The following is a 17566-nucleotide window of genomic DNA, read 5'->3' as shown; positions in this document are numbered from 1 at the left end:
ATGGTAAGGCCATACTCTAACAAATGATCTGTATTAGTAGCCAGTTAGAGAGTGCTAAAACCTTTCAGCATTGGCTTACATCCAGCTGCCCTGTCACAGGCAATAAACAGGAAGTAGTGTATTAGAGAGGGATTTTATTATAACATGGGAACACTAGAGAGAAAATGTTACACAATGCAGTCACATCTATTACACATCAAGGAACTAAGAAGTTTGCTTAAAACTTTATCTAGAAACCTACACAGATTAAACGTTAACATTTAGTTTGTAATGAAAATCCCCGTATGTGTGGATAAAGCAGTAAAATCTGTATTGGATGGCAAACTGCTCTCCATCTCATTGGTCGCAAATTTTTCTATGAAAGTCACTAGTTCTGCATATTTTTATCTATGGATAGAATGAGCAGCTTCCACACCATAAAGGAGTTGTCTTAGGTGATGCAATCTGTAATAGTGGAGCCAAGATGTTGGAACACATTCCATATTAAAAATTGAAAAAGAAAGGAGGTTTCTGCCTGTGTAGAGGCTACACCACTAAATCTCCTAACATAAATCTATATCATCAATAGATGGAAGATGGTGGCTGGAACTTTTAATTTGTGATATAGTAATATTTAATGGAAAGAAGAAGAAAAAGAAGAATTTATTCTTAAATACCTCAACTCTTAAACAAAACAGTCTTGCACTTTATAGGTGTTGTAAATAATACTCTTTTTGTCACCCTTGGACTAATGAAATGTTGGGTTGGCTCTCTGGGGGTTCAACCTTTTGACTTTGCAAGCCTTGACATCTGTGTGTGACTTGAATCAACCAAACTATTTTTCTGGCATTCTGTAACCCAATGCCTCTTTACTGATGATCAAATTTAACTCTTATTCTACACTTGCAATTATTTTTGGTAAATTCATATTCATATCATTCATTGTTCTTACTCCAATCTAAGGACCCGATGTAGAGTCTAGCAGAAGAGTTAACCGCCACAAATGTAATGTGTAGCCCATTCGCCTTCTTACGAGTGCATTATATACTATAGCAATTGTAATAAGGTGGACGGGATATCTATCCGGCTTGTGACGGAGTACCCATCTGCCAAACTATAAATCAGGGCCGAAGTCTGAATTTCAGAACCACATTGTTGTAAAATAAAACATTGACAAATGCATGAAGATGTCATCCATATTCTTCATAAAATAAACCTACCTGCTTCATCATAGGACCCTGTGAGTTTCTGCAACATTTCACGGTCAATTGACAAAATCTGCTGTTCCAGGATGCTCTGGTAGGACAGGACGCTGTTTTCTTTGTCCTTTTCATAGTCTTGGAGATGATGCTTGAGGACCTCTGGAAGGTGGGTCTTGACATACTCAGCTGCTGACTACAAAGCAAGCAAGCACGTAGTTATGGAATGCTCTTTTGCTCAATTGTATCACTTTACCGTAAGATCAATTCATCATTTCAAAGTCAAATGAAAGCACTTAAAATACTAGTGTTATAGAATCCTTTTACATGTTATTAAGTATTATCGCACCAAATTGCATAAAATGCTACTACCGAACGAGAGGGACAGACCTACATGCAGAATGTTGACCGCTGACAAAAAGCATGATTACGGCAGGTTAAAATTTCGAATCCTGGCAAGGCGACTTATCCTTCCTTCCTCCCAAAGGTCGGTAAATTGAGAACCGTAAGTGGGTAATAGTAAGAATTATTATTTACAGTCCTTAGAAAAGGCAGACTGTGGTATGAAGTGCTATATAAAAACAAGTTATTAATAATAATCCTTAAGGGAAGAACCCAACAGATATGATTTTGTGATAAATGATTAGCGCTCAATGTCATTAATTTCCTGCTCTAAAAATATACAAGCATTGCCCATGCACAGCATTTTATTGTTGTAATCAGTCACATGCCAGCGTGCAATAATGGCATACGGAAAAGAACCGATTTGATAGTTTTGCATTTATCTAATAATAAATTGGCAAACTAAATATGTCTCATGGGCTGTGGTTCTTTTATCGTGCACATCTGCCTCTGGTATTGCCTCATAGTGCTCTGCATTCATTATTTGGTTGTAAAGGTAGAGATCAGCTTATTTGCCAAAACTCCACAGCATAGTCCTGAGTGTTGAGGGTCAGTGGTTGGTAAGATGATGGAGGGGATTTGCTTTTAAGGGCCTGATTCAGAGTTTGTCAAAGGATACAATGTCACATATGGGATGGATATCCTGTTCGCCTTATTACAAGTGCATTATATCCTTATGTGAATATCCCGTTCGCCTTATTACAAGTGCATTATATTCTTATGTGAATATCCTGTCCGCCTTATTACAAGTGCATTATAGTCTTATGTGAATATCCCGTCCGCCTTATTACAAGTGCATTATATCCTACGGTGAATATCTCATCCGCCTTATTACAAGTGCATTATATTCTTATGTGAATATCCAGTCCGCCTTATTACAAGTGCATTATATCCTACGGTGAATATCTCATCCGCCTTATTACAAGTGCATTATATTCTTATGTGAATATCCTGTCCGCCTTATTACAAGTGCATTATAGTCTTATGTGAATATCCAGTCCGCCTTATTACAAGTGCATTATATCCTATGGTGAATATCCCATCCGCCTTATTACAAGTGCATTATATCCTTATGTGAATATCCCGGCCGCCTTATTACAAGTTCCTTATATTCTTATGTGAATATCCAGTCCGCCTTATTACAAGTGCATTATATCCTATGGTGAATATCCCATCCGCCTTATTACAAGTGCATTATATTCTTAAGTGAATATCCTGTCCGCCTTATTACAAGTGCATTATAGTCTTATGAGAATATCCCGTCCGCCTTATTACAAGTGCATTATATTCTTATGTGAATATCCCGTCCGCCTTATTACAAGTGCATTATATTCTTATGTGAATATCCTGTCCGCCTTATTACAAGTACATTATATCCTAATCTGAATATTCCGTCCGCCCCAATACAAGTGCATTATATTCTTATGTGAATATCCCGTCCGGCTTATTACAAGTGCATTATATTCTTATGTGAATATCCTGTCCGCCTTATTACAAGTGCATTATAGTCTTATGTGAATATTCCGTCCGCCTTATTACAAGTGCATTATATCCTACGGTGAATATCCCATCCACCTTATTACAAGTGCATTATATTCTTATGTGAATATCCCATCCGCCTTATTACAAGTGCATTATATTCTTATGTGAATATCCTGTCCGCCTTATTACAAGTACATTATATCCTAATGTGAATATTCCGTCCGCCCTAATACAAGTGCATTATATTCTTATGTGAATATCCTGTCCGCCTTATTACAAGTGCATTATATTCTGATGTGAATATCCTGTCCGCCTTATTACAAGTTCCTTATATTCTTATGTGAATATCCCGTCCGCCTTATTACAAGTGCATTATATCCTACGGTGAATATCCCATCCGCCTTATTACAAGTACATTATATCCTAATGTGAATATTCCGTCTGCCCTAATACAAGTGCATTATAGTCTTATGTGAATATCCCGTCCGCCTTATTACAAGTGCATTATATCCTACGGTGAATATCCCATCCGCCTTATTACAAGTGCATTATATCCTTATGTGAATATCCTGTCTGCCTTATTACAAGTTCCTTATATTCTTATGTGAATATCCCGTCCGCCTTATTACAAGTGCATTATATTCTTATGTGAATATCCCGTCCATCTTATTACAAGTGCATTATATTTTTATGTGAATATCCTGTCCGCCTTATTACAAGTGCATTATATCCTAATGTGAATATTCCGTCTGCCCTAATACAAGTGCATTATAGTCTTATGTGAATATCCCGCCCGCCTTATTACAAGTGCATTATATCCTACGGTGAATATCCCATCCGCCTTATTACAAGTGCATTATATCCTTATGTGAATATCCCGGCCGCCTTATTACAAGTTCCTTATATTCTTATGTGAATATCCCGTCCGCCTTATTACAAGTGCATTATATCCTACGGTGAATATCCCATCCGCCTTATTACAAGTGCATTATATCCTACGGTGAATATCCCATCCACCTTATTACAAGTGCATTATATTCTTATGTGAATATCCCATCCGCCTTATTACAAGTGCATTATATTCTTATGTGAATATCCTGTCCGCCTTATTACAAGTACATTATATCCTAATGTGAATATTCCGTCCGCCCTAATACAAGTGCATTATATTCTTATGTGAATATCCTGTCCGCCTTATTACAAGTGCATTATATTCTGATGTGAATATCCTGTCCGCCTTATTACAAGTTCCTTATATTCTTATGTGAATATCCCGTCCGCCTTATTACAAGTGCATTATATCCTACGGTGAATATCCCATCCGCCTTATTACAAGTACATTATATCCTAATGTGAATATTCCGTCTGCCCCAATACAAGTGCATTATAGTCTTATGTGAATATCCCGTCCGCCTTATTACAAGTGCATTATATCCTACGGTGAATATCCCATCCGCCTTATTACAAGTTCCTTATATTCTTATGTGAATATCCTGTCCGCCTTATTACAAGTGCATTATATTCTGATGTGAATATCCTGTCCGCCTTATTACAAGTTCCTTATATTCTTATGTGAATATCCCGTCCGCCTTATTACAAGTGCATTATATCCTACGGTGAATATCCCATCCGCCTTATTACAAGTACATTATATCCTAATGTGAATATTCCGTCTGCCCTAATACAAGTGCATTATAGTCTTATGTGAATATCCCGTCCGCCTTATTACAAGTGCATTATATCCTACGGTGAATATCCCATCCGCCTTATTACAAGTGCATTATATCCTTATGTGAATATCCCGGCCGCCTTATTACAAGTGCATTATATCCTACGGTGAATATCCCATCCGCCTTATTACAAGTGCATTATATCCTTATGTGAATATCCTGTCTGCCTTATTACAAGTTCCTTATATTCTTATGTGAATATCCCGTCCGCCTTATTACAAGTGCATTATATTCTTATGTGAATATCCCGTCCATCTTATTACAAGTGCATTATATTTTTATGTGAATATCCTGTCCGACTTATTACAAGTACATTATATCCTAATGTGAATATTCCGTCCGCCCTAATACAAGTGCATTATATTCTTATGTGAATATCCTGTCCGCCTTATTACAAGTGCATTATATTCTGATGTGAATATCCTGTCCGCCTTATTACAAGTTCCTTATATTCTTATGTGAATATCCCGTCCGCCTTATTACAAGTGCATTATATCCTACGGTGATTATCCCATCCGCCTTATTACAAGTACATTATATCCTAATGTGAATATTCCGTCTGCCCTAATACAAGTGCATTATAGTCTTATGTGAATATCCCGTCCGCCTTATTACAAGTGCATTATATCCTACGGTGAATATCCCATCCGCCTTATTACAAGTGCATTATATCCTTATGTGAATATCCCGTCCGCCTTATTACAAGTTCCTTATATTCCTATGTGAATATTCCGTCTGCCCTAATAAAAGTGCATTATAGTCTTATGTGAATATCCCGTCCGCCTTATTACAAGTTCCTTATATCCTACGGTGAATATCCCATTCCCCTTATTACAAGTGCATTACATCTTAATGCACTTGTAATGAGGTGAGCGTTGGAGTACGCATTGAACACAGAGTGGTGTATTTATCCCCACCTACATTTCACCGTAAATTTATCTGGGGAATATCTAACGGATCTGTATTGTAATTTCATTCAATCTGTAAAACTGGGAGTTTGTGCTAGTCTCCAGATTACTGGCCCAGTTGCAATAAGGATTGAAATAGGATGGCATAATCTTCACAATGTTAGAGGGTTTGTTTAGAAACAATTTTTTGTTAAAAGACAAAAAAAACCAAAGCCAATGCCCTATACCAAAGGGGGCTACAACGTGAAAATCCTCCCAAGCACACGTCACATAGCACAAGTAAACCAATTAGAGCCAATTCTTTTTGTAAAACAAGAGGGAGATATCATATGATTTTTTGTGAGCTTGCGAAGTAAATATCGCCTGATGTTAATTTGCTTTTGAAAAACAAAACATGCTTTTGTGTTAATCAAGAACCACTAGATGTCTCAGATTTTCACTATAAAAATCTGGAGACCAGAGAACCGTCAAGAACTATCACGGCTCCACAAAATAAAATACCAGTTATTTTAAAGGAACGAATAGATTGGGGACATAAGGAATAGATTGGGGACATAACACATAGATTGGGTCCATGCACTGGTGGCAATACATTAACCAATTGTCAATGCATTAACCAATTGTCACTGCATTAACCAATTGGTGGGGTTTAGCGAGCGGCAGCAAGCGAACCTCCAAAGTTGGGGTGCACAAACATCTTCCCTCGAATTACACAAAGTAGGCACAACTAAACTCAGTTGAATTTAGTGAGGGGTTGACCCCCAAGAACATTTTGGAAATAACAGGACCACATGGTACATTTTAAAGCTCCACATTCTAATTACATTGCAACAAACCACAGACTCTGAAGGGGCACTCCTAATATATTACCATACTTTTAATATGTTTAAGATGCACCAAGCAATCCTCTTCTGCCTCAGTGGTGTTGGAGCATCTTTCTCACTGACAAACGTGTGACAAAGTATTGGCGGCATTATGCAGCTTTCAGCCTCATTTCCCTTAAGATTGGCTCAAAAGTAATGTGTCTAAAAATCTAGACACACAGTTTCACATAGCCTCATTTTTCAAAGTATAGGCAGCCTCATTTTTCAAAGTATAGGCAGCATCTTTCTTCATGTGTACATTACTACTTGGAAGTAGAATCCCTGAGAGGTATAGAGATCTTGCAATCGCAGGAATTAGAGCGAGGCGCTATACAGAAACTACATGCTCATACTGCAGTGCTACCACAGTGCTGAACTGTTCCTGCAAAGTCAGTACATTTTTATTTTTGTGTTTTTTTTATTTTCAACTTTGTTTCTTTAATCTTATTCATTATTCCTTGATGGAAATCTCGCAGGTGGTCAATCCACTGGAGGGCATTTGTTGAATATCATAAGGGAATATTGCTGCTTGATTCTTTAGACATGAAGCCATCTTACCTGTTGGACATTCTCTTAATTCTTGTGTGAATGAGCTACACTAAATGAGCTCCTGTTTGAACTCCTGGACATATGTCCTCCATCCATACTTCCATATGTGTGTGTTTGTACGTGTACTGTTGTGTGTGAATGGGAGACACGGGTGCCTCGATGTGTGTTGGACTGCATGCATTGGGTGCTTGAATTTCAGTGCTCTGTGTGAATATCTACATGTGTGGCTTTGCATGATCCATCTGGGAATGTGTACATATAACGCACACATCTCTGCGCACATGCAGTACTTAAAAAAATGATCCTCAATTGCATGCAGCTGTCAGATAGCTGTATGGAGGCTTTGCCAATGCTTGTCCTCTGTGCTTCTCTACAAAATATTAATCATCAGTTCGAAAGATCTCTTGTCCACACTGAATACCGATTATAATTCAGTTTTGAGGCTGTACCCATGGTCATTCAGACCCAAAATATTTAACTAGTAACCCATGCACTGCAAAACCACGAGGTTTGCTATCTAGGCATCTTCTAGACAAGCACCATCTTCATGCTGGAGCAGAACAGCTCTTTGACGAGGACAGTAGTAATTACATAATTTACCAGGCTGCCGATAGGTCCACAAAAGAAAATGTAATCAGTCAACCCAGGCTCTGTTCCAGTAGATCCAATCACTGACACTATCGATTCTTTTAGAAGATGCAATTGCATCGTCTTTATATGAGAAGTTAGAAACATTGATCTGACTTTGTTATTCAAGTCGAGTAAAACTATTCGGCAATGCCATAAATCAGCGATAAAATTGTACAGTACGAGTACGTTGCTTTAGGAAATTACTGAAAACCTGGATTGTCCCAGCCCAGGACTACCTGTGCCTCTCACTTATATGATCTCTCGCATTAAACCTCAACAATTTTGAGCGTTATCTAAATCTCTGCCCAGCGCCAAGATGCTCTCTTGGAGCGATAGCCGCGATATGCAAATAATACATACAATAGAAGTAATTGTTCTTAAAATAATAAAGTAATGACCTGGTAAGACTAATGTTTCCCAAAAAGCTCTAAACACTATGTGTAGTGGTTACTACATAAACAGCTACTCAATCATTGCAAAGACTTTGTTATTCATTAAAACAATAGCAAAAAGTTTAACTACAGAATAAACACAATTATACACTTTTCCACCAGTCTAGCCTGACCCAAATCTCATACTCTTAAAAAACATATGATTGCACTCCAGGTTATGGCTGGCTGAGGGACAGTGCTTTATACAAGCCCCTCCTAGAGCCCAGGATAGTTGGACATTTAACCAGTAATCGCCTCCATTTGTGCAACTTTCATCTTGTGAAGAATCCTGTTCCTGCAGGAAGAACTTCATATTTTCAGCGTACGCGTGTGATAAATTGCATGGAGGAGAGGAAATCACAGTAGTAAAGCATAAATACCTTCAAAAGAATGGAATCCGATTTGAAAGGGGAGGTAGTTGCCATTCATCATATTGGCAATTAAAATGCAAATCGAAACACAGAGATGGCCAGAGGAGGTTTAAATGCCTGCAGGGATCAACTCCCCCAGTCAGAAACCATCAACACAAAAGATTCCCCTGGGTCTAATAAACGGAAAAGTGCTACCGGAATGTCCCTTTTAAAAGACTGTTTCCCTCACCCACCTGAAGGTGGCATGCTTCATCATAGGGTAACCTCCTTGCATTATGAACCTAGTCATAATGCAGGCTACAACCCCCTCTCTGATGGGGAGGCACTAAGGGATGTGTTTTGGTAAAGATAGATATACTAAATACCCTTAGATGAGCTTGGTGTGAAGAGGTGTGCAGAGCAAAATGAGTGTGAAGTAAAAAATAACTCTAGGGTATGCAACAGACTTTATTGGGGCGCCCTTGGGCCAAGATTAAAAACAGAGCTATAACAGAGTGAAAAGTATGTTAACATGTTTCAGCCTAATACCCTCAACAGAGGTGTGGCGGTCTTCTTCAGGACCTTAAGGAAGCTACTTCAAGGTATGTGGAAATAGAAGTGTTAAAAAAATAAATGTAATGAAAAATAAAGGGAAATAGTCATATACACCACCAGTGGTTGGAGTGGTATTACTATACTAGGAGTCCACTGGTAAATGTACCAACAGATAAAGAAACATGCCTCAAATTTACCTTGGCACAAAACTCAAGGTTGCATCAAATCCTTTTGGCCACGATAGCCTGCAATGCGGATTGTGCAGAGGAAGGCATCTTTCCTTTTGTATATAACTATTTCCATTTATTTTTCATCACATTTACTTTTTCATCAATAGGTCTATGCCTGATTGCCTTAAAGGCATGTCTGACCGTGCTGACTGGCAACACTGCATTGGCATGTGTTCTGTAAAGAAATGAGTTAGGGCCCGATTATGAGTTTGGCTGTCCAATGGACCACCAGACCCACGGTGGCGGTGCGGTAACCACCGCACTGGTGGTCTGACCTCTGTATTATGACTTTGGTGGTCGGACCACCATAGAACCGCTGCTATTGTCAGGGATCTGCAATCCCTGGCCATCTTGCAGCTGTCTGAAGCCAAAATATACTGGCGGTGCAGCTGCCGCACCGCCAAGCTTATTATGAGTGAGCCCGCCATGAAAAGGGTGGCGGTGAGGAAGCTAAGTGGGCCCTACAGGGCTTTAGAGTCCATGCCGTGCTGAAACGTGCTGCTGGCGGTCCCACTGTGCTGCCTTTCTATGGCTCTCCTATGAGCCTTTGAAAGGCATTGCTGTGGGCCAGCCGCCACAGGATCGCTAGCTCAGATTACAACTTTAATGCAGCGGGCAGTCAGCGGTGGAGTTTGGCGGTGTGTGAGTGGGGCGGTGGCATGCCGCCCCGCTCCCACACTGCCAAACTTATAATCAGGCCCTTAGTGATTTTAAAGATCGTCACATATTCTCAAAAGTGAATCATTTATGACTTGTGATCCCAGTTTTATGGAACTTGTTTTGTTTGGGGTTCAGTGTGTATGTATCCTATTTATTTGCTGCACTTTTTATTTGTATTCATTTATAATTATTTTGTGTTTTTGTAAAAAGTGCAACTATTCGGTTTCCACATCTAGCAAATAAATATACACTTGTGCTTGAAAGTCTAACAGTTCTAGTACAATAAGACCCCTGCCTATCAATCTGAACAGCTACTAGTCTGGCCGCCATGATACACAACCCTGAAAATCATTTAAAAAATGACAGATTTTCAGTTTTTTCTGCATTTAAAAATAAATGCAGGGGGGGTGGGGGGGAATACATTTTATTCTGTTGAAAACTGTGCTCTTTTTTATGGAGTCATTTATTTCTCATGATGAGTTCAGGGCCAAAAGCAACAGTGTCATTTCCTCAGATCTGGTTCTAATATCTAATACCTCTTTCTGGTCACAGAATGTCAGCAGATAGTCTGCAGAGCAGCGGTCATATTCGAAGTAAATGAAATCTGGGCACAACACATGGTTAACTAAAAACATAAAGAACAGCCTAATTTTCTGCACGGAGGTGAAATGCCATTAAATCGCCCTCGAATGCAAACCTTCACACTAGCTTTTTACTCAGAATCAATCACTTTACAGTTAATCAAGGAGGGAATCATCAAAAAGCGTGAATGAACTTTGTGGAGTAGGTAATTATTTCCACTGCTAGGAATCTATGCCAATTAGTAAATTAGCAAAATTAAAAAAAACATGTTAAATAAATAGTATTCATATTTTGTTTTTAATGCGTACCATTTCTAATGGTACGAACTCCCTATTTTTGTTATTAAATTCACGACCTCTAAATGATGGAAGGCTGAGTTTGCCCTGCTGGTGTTCAAACCTGAAACTTCCAGAACACTGCATTTTGTCATCAGCGAAAGTTCAACTCACCGAGCCATCTTGTCAGATTATGTATGTTCTACTAATGATAACAATGATTTATAATATTCAATTAGTAAAAGACTTACTAAGGGTGCCTGGAATTCCTGACATTAACAAATTCTCTATTCAAAAGCACTGTTTGCTCCTCTAATCTTTTTGAACAGACTGTAACCAGGAAACCTCACCTTTTATTCTGTGAAAAGATATTTGGAGACTTGCTTGCATTTCTCATTTTTGTAATGCATTCTTGGGGTAAAATCAAACATTTGTAATACACTCGTAAGCAGATTTAGTATTTCTCTTTGCTTTCTTTCTTTTTAGCATAGTAGGCCCACCATGAACCCTCTGCTAGTCCTCCTCCAGACTTTATATCCTACAGCAGATGTATTTTTCCGAAGTGCGCACAGAATTAGAAGTTATAATACCAGAAATTACATTGGCACCCCGCTTTCCAGGGGCCGGCAGAAAGGAACATTGTAATCCCTACGGCAGTGCCTGGCAGGCACCTCCACCATTGTAGATATTAGTTCACCTACAACAGACTTCTTGAGCCCGTCGGATCCAAGGCGTTCAGTCTCTCTGACCACCATTCATCCGCCCGCCATCCTAATGTGGATGGCGGAAAATACCATTACGATAGCAGTGGGACCGCCACCGACGGGATGTCGGTGGCGTTCCAACCGGCATCGTAATCAAGTCTGTAGGCACTTGATAGTAACACAATATTTGCAGTGGTGTGTCTGTGGTGCACAGGAAACATTTTCTGATTTGGACTCAAAGCACAAGGGTCCTGAGAACTTAGAACAGAAAGTGGTTATCGTTAGTGGATGGTTATTTTTAGTGGCATTTGTAGTGTGCATAAGGCCTATTTAAATTGTGTCAGGAAAAAAGGGAAAATAAGGCAAAAAGAAAACAATAATGATATAAAGTGGTCTTAAACAGTATGAATTTTAATGGTTTTAATCAGGTTGTCTTTTTACTGTTGTCAAAAGATAGTTTTAAAATGAAATAGGTGACTTACTAAAGGCACGTGGCACTTTGTTTCGACTACTTTGCATAAATTAGTCACTCAGAGTTAAAACACCGTTTGTACGAACCCTCCAAACACAATCCTAAAATGGAGCAATAAGGCCCATTCTCTGTAATATTTGAATATTGAAGTCTTTCTTACTAACCTTTAATTGAGCAATGATATTTGGATTATATTTCATAGTAGTCTAACTCGAGGCCTAATGAAATAACCCTTGGGGATTCTAATTGACTGAAGATGGATTTTATGATGTTACTTATTGATGATGTTCTATTTGGTAATTATATTGTGATCCATTGTAAGTTGTAATTAACTGAACAATAACGTTTTTACTACCACTACTACTACTTACTACTAGAACAGAAACTGATGTGCACTACAGGCTCCGGAAGCCACTGCAGCGATCACAACCGTGCTTGTGCACGACCAAAAGCTACCTGACGCAGGTAGACAACTCAGCACGAAACCTGTACATCTCTATATACGCTTAACATAAACCGCAAGGGATTGCGCTGGATTGAAGTGAGCTACAAATGAGGACCTCTCTGGGAAAAAGTCACTCTAGTAAAAGAAATTTCAAATCAAAGGAAATAAATAATCTATTGAAAGCTAAGGGCAATTACTGCCTCAGTCACTGAGGAAGGGGGCACTGATAAAGTCAGAGCAGGGCATTATGGGAAAAGGAAAAAAAAATATGCAACATTATAACCCAAAGGAGTGGCTCTAAGTCACTCATTTTACAGGGCTTTCCACAAAAGCTGTGCTTTTCTTTCATAATAGACTAAAGGGCAAAGCATTCAATTTTTACTGCATTCTATTTCCCAATTAGTGGTTCTCCACCTGGTAATAAAACAACACAAACCGTTCTATATGTAAATGGTCTGCACCGGAGAGGGTTGCAGGATTGCTCTCCATCCCTGGGAGCTGGACTAGGGAGAAGCCGGTAGAGGAGAAAGATGCCAGAGACCAAGGGGCTGCTTTACAAAGAGGAGACAGGTCAACATGGGAAGAATAAGGCGTGCAATGCCCATAGGGCTCAAAGGGCTTCAGCACCCCTCCTGTTGAGTGACAGCCAGGGCTGCGTAAGCTTCCCCATGCACACACAGGCAGTTCTTGAGCTGCTATAGGCTGGCTGGCCTGGCCTCTTATCGCAGCCGCACTCTATTATTTCACAGGTCTTTAAAAGACAATTTACTTGATAACGAGGCTTTGTTGTTTTTCCACCCGTTCCTAGATCCCCTGCATCTCCACTCTGCCTACCCCTTAAAGTTGCAAATTGCTTTTGCTGCCACAGTGTGAGAATGCATTTCCTGAAAAGTAACCTTAGGCTTTTTTTTTGCAGTTTTATACAGCTCGAACCAGGGCCGGACTGGCCGTAGCGGGCACCGGGCAATCCCCCGGTGCACCGCACAGGTGGGGGCCGGTTTTGGGCCCCTGGGGGCCGTTTTTGTTACAGGGCCGTTCTTGCAGCATAGCTGCAAAATCGGCCCTGTAACAAAATCGGCCGAAAACCGGTCCTGGCACAGAGCTCGGCGGCTCCCGAGGGGGCCGCCGAGCACTTTGCCAGGGCCGGATGTGGTTCCCAGTCCGGCCCTGGCTCGAACTCACCTTAGGCTTTGTTTTTTTTGCAGTTTTATACAGCTCAAACTCACCTTAGGCTTTGTTTTTTTTTGCAGTTTTATACAGCTCAAACTCCATCCGAAGGTATTAAGGCTCTTTTGCATGAGCACCAGTTACATTTTACAAGGACACATTGCTGGAAGTATTAGCCCCTCCCCCTGAAATATGGCTCTAGTTGCGCCCCTGGGAAGGATACATTAGGTGAGTGCTTTAAAAGCCTTGTGCTCAGACAGATTCATCGGTTTCTCGATACCAGTTGGCACATACTGCATTCTGAGACATTTAGTTTGCACTCACACTCACTACATTCCAGAATCCAAGCTGAAAACAACAATAAACCCAAAATGTTCCAGTACAAAAAGCTGTATATTGGAGTCACATCTTTGCCTAGTAATCTTTGTGCACCGTGTTGCTATTGTTACATAACATATACAAGAGAACAATATAGGCTTAGTAACTCCTGCACTTTATTTTCTTACTACTGCCACTTTTTGATATCACGGCGCATAAATACGAGGCAAAAAATTAGCTTGAGTACATTGGAACAATGAAAACAACCGCAGCGCAAGCGGCTGCTCTGTTTTTTTTTTAGCGTGGAATGTGTTCTATATATATAGCACCAAACGTGATTTTACATTTTGTGCAATTGAACGCAACTTTGCCTAATTTTTCTCCCAAATTCCGCATAATTATGAAAAAGCAAATGAAGGCAGTATCGCACATCCAAAATCAGAATGTGCCTACAATTAGACAATTACATCCCTAAGTGCTCGCAATAGTTTATCAAAGGACAGCAGTGACTTCACAATGGTCTGGCCCTTCATGGTGGGGCTGAACAGGATTTTTTTCCCTCTGAAACAGACATAGAAAATAGTGCGTAGCCTCGGAACACACCTGCATGACCAGCTTTAGGGTGGGTCGCCCGGTGCAGACGCACTGGGCGCTGACCTGGAGGGAACTAATGACCTCAAGACAGGTGCTGTGTTTAACAATAACGTACGATTTAAAGGCACCTGTTGCAGAGTTACTTTTATGTCCAGCTTTCAAGCAGCAACACAAATGCCATGATAACTTGTGATTTCTGTTCCTGCTAGAGGGATAGGAGTTAAGTAGCGCAGAGGGTTAATAAGCCCACTGGAAGGAACAGATCTGTATTTTATGTGGAAAGCTGAATGGATTAGTAAAGCCAGCCTTTACCAGCGCTGGAACAGAAATGAAATGTATTTGAGAGAGGGCTATTGAGAGATGCGAGGCACTTTTGTTGGGTGGAAGTGAGGGAATCTGAGGAGGAGGTCATTTGGGGGGTGCGGCGCCAAAAAAGATGGTCATACCAGGCACCATGAATGCCAACGCCGGCCATGCACACCTGCAGCCAGCTGGCAAAAGGGAGATACAGACTTTTACCTCTCCCAGAGCACAAACTCTGCATTTAAGCACGTGAGCTCCTTCTCCCTCTAAAACTCAGAGGTAAACATGTTCCCCACAATTACCTTCGTCCTTAAGGACCCCCTTATCTTCTTAAATACTGTACTTCCAACACCTAAAAGTCTGTCCTGTCTTCTGTCCCAGGGGCGGCTCCTCGGCTATGGCGGAGGAACGTTGCCCCACTGGCGAAATGCCAGCACACAGAAGAAACTTAAAATGACAATAAAACTATTTTATTGTCATTTTATTTTTCACTTTTAGTCCGCGACCGCAATCCTGGGGCAGGGCAGGACCAGGTCTCAACGTCAGCAGGGGGGGGATGTAGTAGGCACTGAAAGGGGCATGTAGGTTTGGCTGGCCCAAACCTACATGCGCACTTTGATATTTCCAGGCTGTTCCTCATCAGTGCTAAGGCTCCCAGTCCCCACGGAGTGTTAAACTGGCCCATTCCGCCCAATCTCAGCGCTTCTCTCATGCTGGGAGAAGCACTGGGATTGGGTGGGGTCTGGGAGCCTGTGCTCCTGGGGATTGTAATGCCAGGAGCTGCGAGGTGCGACAGGACAAGGGAGCAGAAGAGCGTGGGCCGACAAGGGAGCAGAAGAACGCAGGCCGGCAACGAAAGGTAAGTGTTTCAACTTTTATTTTATCTCACGCTGCTCCGTTGCCCCCCGCCCCCCAATTCGAATTGGCAGCAGCCGCCGTGGTTCTGTCCACATGGGAAGCAATGCAGCAAAACACATGGCTAAGGAGGAGCTTTAACAGGGAGAGATTTAAATGTGCATAGTGCCCAAACGAACATAGAGTTTGCTTCAAAGCACTTGATAGGGATAAAGTCAGCGTGAAAACAAAACAATTGCAAAAAAATGTAAATAGTAACTCATGGAAGAGGCCTTGAGCCTGCTAACTTACATTTTTCTGCAATGCAAAACATTTGCCTTGATGTTATAGGTGTTATGGGTACGAATCAAGGCATAGCGGAGGACCAACAACATAAATTATCTGCAAAGCAGAACATGGTAATTATATGCTCTCTTTTCAAAATGGCGCTATATGTTATTGGCCACTTATTAGCTTTCTAAGGTGTAGAGAGAAAAGCATTTAAATGGTCACTGCGCTGAACATTTTACCCAATATCCATACTGTGGGCCTTCTTGCCATGTGTGCCAAAGGAAGGCCCTTCTCGCCGATTCACATCCAGATGTTGCCCACAGCCACACACCCCTCTCTCTTCAATCTGCTCTCCCGTTATTTAAAGAAGTGAGGTTATGATTTCCCTTTTCACAGCAACACAAACTTAATAAGGCCACCATTTTGTTTCCACTGATGTACATTTCTTACAAAATGTTGATTGCCTGCTCTGCTACTGTGAATACATTTACCATCCGCTTCCTACATGCTCTTCATTTGAGCATGCAGTGTGCACTCAATTTCATCCGCCCTAGATGAAGAGGTCCATCTGATTAAATTAAAGTTGGTAGGTGCAGGCTTATGATGGAAGCCCCTTCATAGAGCTGTTGCGATATAAAGGCAGCGGTGGTGGGGCGTGGTCTGCGGTGGACCAGGGCTCATGATGTAAGTACCTATAGTAACAACGCTGGTGCCTCTTCACGGTAAGTAGAGGGTTTATTGGTAGAGCACAGACAAAGCGTACACCTGTGTTTCCCAAACTGGGGTCCGAGGACCCCCAGGGGTCCGTAGTACATTCCCAGGGGGTCCGCAGGCAGCAGTTTTAAAAGCACTGCAAAGTTCCTTGTAAAATTACCAGTTTGAGCAACTATAAAAGTGTCAAGAAAATGCCAGTGATTAATGTACCTGCTGGAGAGAGATGAGAGTTTTGTCTAGTGGCAGCTTTGACTTATCTAATGTGACACAGAGGGTTAATATGCCTACTGCAAAGAACATGTACAATGCATTTTAAAAAACAGTATTTTATGTGCATAGGTCAGTGGGCTACTGATTTTGTCCCAGAAATTCTTTTGTCACTGTGCAATTCATAAGGGACAATCGTAATCTAGCACAGTGTCCTATAAACGGTCAAAGAGCTGCTTGCAAACTGCATGGTAAAAGTTAGCAACATATGTTTATTCCCAGTCTATCATTATCCTGATGCTGCTATGTTCCCACTTCCTGCACATGAACAATTTTGTAATGTCTTATTGTCACTTCTAGGTGTGCTGCCTAATGCAGCACACATGGAAGTTACAAAACGTCATTTTTATTAAAGATTGTTTATGTGCAGGAAGGGTCACCATTCTGAACATAAACAATCAAAGGTGTTTTGCTTTTTCTGTTTCGCCATGTTAAGACCAGGTTTTCCATGGTCTTAATTCTGGTGCTGTCTCCTATTTAAACTGACCTTGTAAATAGAGGGCAGCGTCAAAATCAATGAGTGTTGGAGTGAAACTCCCACTGCCCACCTTTTTCACGCTAAGCATTGCGTGAAAGGGGTCCTTATTTACAAGGCAGCTTTAAGCCACAATAAGTGGCTTTACGCTGCCTTG

The 17566-nt window shown here is 40.8% G+C and overlaps 1 protein-coding gene across 1 annotated transcript in view; it reads right to left on the bottom strand.

Annotated features, from left to right (window-relative positions):
• The window catches only part of PPM1L (protein phosphatase, Mg2+/Mn2+ dependent 1L), a 562116-nt gene that overhangs the window by 248088 nt on the left and 296462 nt on the right, over positions 1–17566 (bottom strand). Inside the window, exon 2 of the mRNA XM_085635226.1 lies at positions 1200–1374. Coding sequence (XP_085491352.1) covers positions 1200–1374 — 175 coding nt within the window. The remainder of the gene's footprint in view (positions 1–1199; positions 1375–17566) is intronic.

This window comes from Triturus cristatus, chromosome 11 (assembly GCF_964204655.1).
Source record: "Triturus cristatus chromosome 11, aTriCri1.1, whole genome shotgun sequence".
Classification (NCBI taxonomy): domain Eukaryota; kingdom Metazoa; phylum Chordata; class Amphibia; order Caudata; family Salamandridae; genus Triturus; species Triturus cristatus.
The sequence above is the reverse complement of the archived record's forward strand: the minus strand, read 5'-3'. Positions and strand labels throughout refer to the sequence as shown.